The sequence below is a fragment of the Triticum urartu genome, chromosome 7A (assembly GCF_056163025.1).
Source record: "Triticum urartu cultivar PI428250 chromosome 7A, HENAU_Tu73, whole genome shotgun sequence".
Taxonomy (NCBI): Eukaryota; Viridiplantae; Streptophyta; class Magnoliopsida; order Poales; family Poaceae; genus Triticum; species Triticum urartu.
This window is the reverse complement of record NC_141879.1, coordinates 104,595,307-104,599,564: the sequence shown is the minus strand read 5'-3', so window position 1 is coordinate 104,599,564 and position 4,258 is coordinate 104,595,307. Positions and strand designations below refer to the sequence as shown.

The following is a 4,258-nucleotide window of genomic DNA, read 5'->3' as shown; positions in this document are numbered from 1 at the left end:
GCTAGGCATCCCCTTTGAGGCACTAGGCGCACTAGTAGTATCCTTCTATGCACTCTGTTTGTCACCTGCTTTTGGCCCCCCTCCTGTTTGTTTCTTCCTACTACTATCCTTTGAAGCACCAAGGACTCCTGTGACAACAAGATTTTTTTTCTTAGTTCTTTAGGTACAAATAAATGACAGCAGCAGAGTGATGAGATTTTAAGTAGTAGTCCTTTTAAAGTGCGAGGATTGAGGCAAACCTATTGGTTGCTTGCCGACTGTAGTCTTCTTGTGAAATTGGGACCTGGGGATGTGTTTGTTTGTGCACGAAGCAAAAACATGGTCATGCTGACCGCAATGACTGCAACCAATTTTTTGTTTTGCTTGTATTTTCTCCAAAAATGTCTTGTAACGCTCTTGTGGACGCCCCTTCGAAGCAATAACATCAGGATCCTTTAGACTTTCCCCGTACCCATCAGGGTGCGGCGTGACCATAGTAGGGGTTGGAGCTCTCTCAACATGCTTGTCTTGCATTTTTTGCTGTTCCTCTGCCAAAGTCATCTCATCTAGCTTTGCCTCAATCCTCACACTTTCACCAACCACATACATATATTTTTCATTGGATGACGCAGCATCCAAAGCCATTTCATTCAGTCTGCTAGACAGCAACATGTATCTAAGGTGATGGTCCCCTGCTGTTAGCTCCTCAGGGACGCCGTACTTGAGTTTTCTAATGTCTTTTCTTTGCTTGGCTCTCCATCTGCCAATGTAGTACTTCTCAGGTAGCACCAGCAAGTTGAGGTGTGTTAATACCCTAAGTATGTGGCTGCACACAACGCCATCTTTTTCAAACTTTCCACAAATGCAAGCAAAATCCTCTCTGTGCATATCAACAATGACAACATATCTCTGGATTCTAAAATCTTTCTCAGTGAGCATCCATGTCTTGTACACCTCGTACCTTGTGTTTTTCTCAACCTCCTCCACATGCAACTAGCTTGCAAACTTTATAACTTTCTGAAATCTGTAGAATATCGCTCTGTTGTACTTCTCTGCAGCCTGCAATTCCAGTTCAGTGCCCAGCCAGTAGGTTGGCTTTGTTGTTCTGGTAATAGAGTCTTGTTCCTTCTCATTCTCCTGCATCGCTTTCAATATCCGCTCATACTCACGCAAAAAGGTAATCACACTGAATGTTGAGCCTACATTGTCCTTAAATATGGCATTTGTCCCTTCACTCCGGGCAATCGAGTGGATGAAAGGGAAGACGCTTTTCTTGAAATAGACTGGGAAAAACAACTTCCTGTACTTCCACATGTACATGAAGTACTTGACATTATCTACTCCATATTTCTGCGTCATCGGTGGCCACAACATCTCAAACTCTGCCTCTGTCAGGAAGTTATGCATGATGTCGCTGAAGTCAACATACAAGTCTGGTTGTGTTGAAAAGGTTCTCACACATCTTTCCCGAACCTTTTTCATTATGTGGAAGAGATAACACCTATGAACAACACCCTTGAAAACAGCAGGAACCACGGTCTTCATCGCCACATCTTGGTCAGTAATGACCGTGAGAGGAGCTTTTCGACGCATGCAGTCCAGAAATGTGTCGAAAAGCCATTCAAATGTGTCCACCGTCTCGTTGTGCACTATAGCACAAGGAAACAAGCAGTTGAGCCCGTGTCCAGTGATGCCAACAAACGGTGCAAACGACATATTGTAACAATTTGTCTTGTATGTCATGTCGAAACTCAAACAATCACCATACAGCTCATACATTTTTCTTGAGTAGCCATCCGCCCAGAATATGCACAACACCTTGTTGATGTCCTCGTCAGCAACTTTGAATGCATAGTAGAAATTTGGATCTTCCTTTTGTTTGTTCCTAAAGTACTCAAGGACCTGCAGCATATCTCCCTTGCCATTCTCTCTGTTTATTGCCACCCTCACATTGCTAACATATTTCTTAGTGTATGGTGCATCACCCCCTCGCAGGTAAGAAAGAATGGCCATAATCTTCCTAGTGGGCATCTGTACAGAGTTAAATGTCCTGATAAACAACTTCTCTTCCTCTGTCATCTTCTTGTGCGATCTGAGATACTTGCTCTCGTCTGGAGGGCTAAGGGTGTGGTTGTGCTCCAGGTCAACAACCGTGACAACCCATTTGTCTCCTTTTAGTGTTGCAATCATTTTAGCCTGGCACCCAGTTATTTGTATGAAGTTTTTCCTCTTCCTTTTTTCCTTCTCAGGCGGGGGGATCCCTGTTTTTTCTTGCTTCTTGAGCTGCCTCTATTTTTTCCTTTCTTCAAGCACATCCTCGCCAACAACTTTACCAGAGCGGTTGCACCTGTAAGTGTAATGGGACACTGCCTTGCCACCAGGTTTAGTTGCATGGTAGTTGCCTGCTTTCTTGATTGCAAACCCACAAATGGTTGCATACTCATTGTAGAATGCATGGGCAGCATCACAAGAATCAAAGACCATGCCCACATATGGCACATGGTAGCTCCATACTTCTTGGCTGCAAGTCTGAGCCTGAGCCGCACAGACATTGTCACTTTCTATGAACATGAGTATGTCCTCCTGTGACAGGTGTTCAACATTTTCTTGTTGCACTGGCCCACCTTCCTGTTGATCATCACAATCACAGACATTCTTATTTTTTCCATGTGCATCTGCTTGTTTACCATTGTCTGAAACATCATCGAAGCTCATGCCATCCGTGAAACTAGGGCCATGGCTGGAGCCAGCAGCTGCTGAATCATCACCCAAACCACCATCAAGACTCATGTCCTCAGGGAAACTAGGTCCATGGCTTGAACCAGCAGCAACTTCATCATCCAAATCATCATCCAAGTCATCCTCACCTTCATCAAAGTCAAAATCACCATCATCGTTGTCTTGTTCTCTGTATCTAGGTTGGTAGCTGCAACCTTGGTGCGCTTCAGCTGTGTTGCCATCCCAGCTCCAGCTAGGGAAACCTTCTGCCCCCACATCTACATTTCCCGCTTGCTGCCTCCCTGTTGGCTCGCCCCCCTCATCTTGTCCTTGCAAACGCCCATACCGCTCAGTTATCATGTATGCGTCATTCTGTATCAGCAACAACAAGAATAAGAGAGTAAGCATATTTTTTTGTTATTTTTTCTGTCACACATGGGGGAAAGGGCACTCGGATATGTACCTCACAAAACCCCCTGCCACCAGAATCTTGTTGTTGACCAGAATGTTGAGATCCACCAATACCAGCCTGTGACCACAAACATGTTATGTAGTTTATATTTTATTTGTTGACATTTTTCAACATTTTTTTGTTTCCACTATACATTTCAAAGTCAACAATATAAAGGCACTTATAGTACCTCTTGATCAGCAGCCATCAACAATTGTGTGTAGCTCATGTAACCACTTCCAAGAAAATTCATTTCATGCATCATTTCACCTTTTTGCATGTTAGAATTTCGTAATAGTATAAGTTACTTTCTTTTCTCTTTTTATCTTCTTTTCAGAGTTATAAGTGTTTGCAACATAGCAGAAGAACAAGTTTTTTCATGAAAAGCACATGACTTGAAGAGGGCACAAGCTATCATTTTTTCATGAAAGCACATACATGCATTGCAAATGGACTTGAAGATGTTTGAAATGGCAGTCGCGTCCCAGCTTGTTGCTGCTGCACATATTGGGCACCAACGTATGGCTGCTGCACATAGAGAGTAATGATCTAAATTCTTTTCTTTTTTTGAGGCCACACCAAAAAATGATGTATTTTTTCTTTCACAATCTAATGGTGTTGTTCTTTTAAAAAAACATAGATCATACATGAACCGATGTTGCTGGATCAACCGGGACTGGTATACGACTGATTGGAGTATACATTTTCTATCTTCTGTAGTCAGCAAACAAGATGTTACATATACTGTACATTTCCATTTTTCTGTATAGATCCAGAAGGGGCAGGGGCATGTATGCTTTTATATGCTTTTTCTTATACAACCCACTGTAGCAGATCTTGAAAAAAAGTTCAGTTTTCACTGTATTTGTACTGGGGTAATCATGGGACACTACTTGTTCAGGGGAGGGGGCATGTATAAGAATTTGCTGAATTTTTACACCTAGGTAATTTTGTTTTTTTGCCCTGAAACATGAAATCAAAACAGCTCATATACATGTTTCTGTAGGGAGCTGTACAACATCAATTCCCATGACATATGTTTTTCTTTTTTTGTCTCATGCAAAGAACCATGTTCATTAGTTTATCATATTCAAAAAGTGTCAACAACAA

General features: G+C 42.3%; 1 protein-coding gene across 1 annotated transcript; it reads right to left on the bottom strand.

Annotated features, from left to right (window-relative positions):
- Window positions 1–972: 972 nt before the first annotated feature.
- On the bottom strand, window positions 973–2,574 carry LOC125531573 (protein FAR1-RELATED SEQUENCE 5-like). The gene has a single exon (XM_087537205.1). The coding sequence runs from the start codon at window positions 2,167–2,169 to the stop codon at window positions 973–975; it is 1,197 nt and encodes a 398-aa protein (XP_087393331.1). The 5' UTR covers window positions 2,170–2,574.
- Between the last annotated feature and the right edge of the window lie 1,684 nt (window positions 2,575–4,258).

Bases quoted from the DNA above. Each gene is read 5' to 3' on its own strand.
- LOC125531573 (XM_087537205.1), bottom strand. From the start codon at position 2,169: ATGATTGCAACACTAAAAGGAGACAAATGGGTTGTCACGGTTGTTGAC.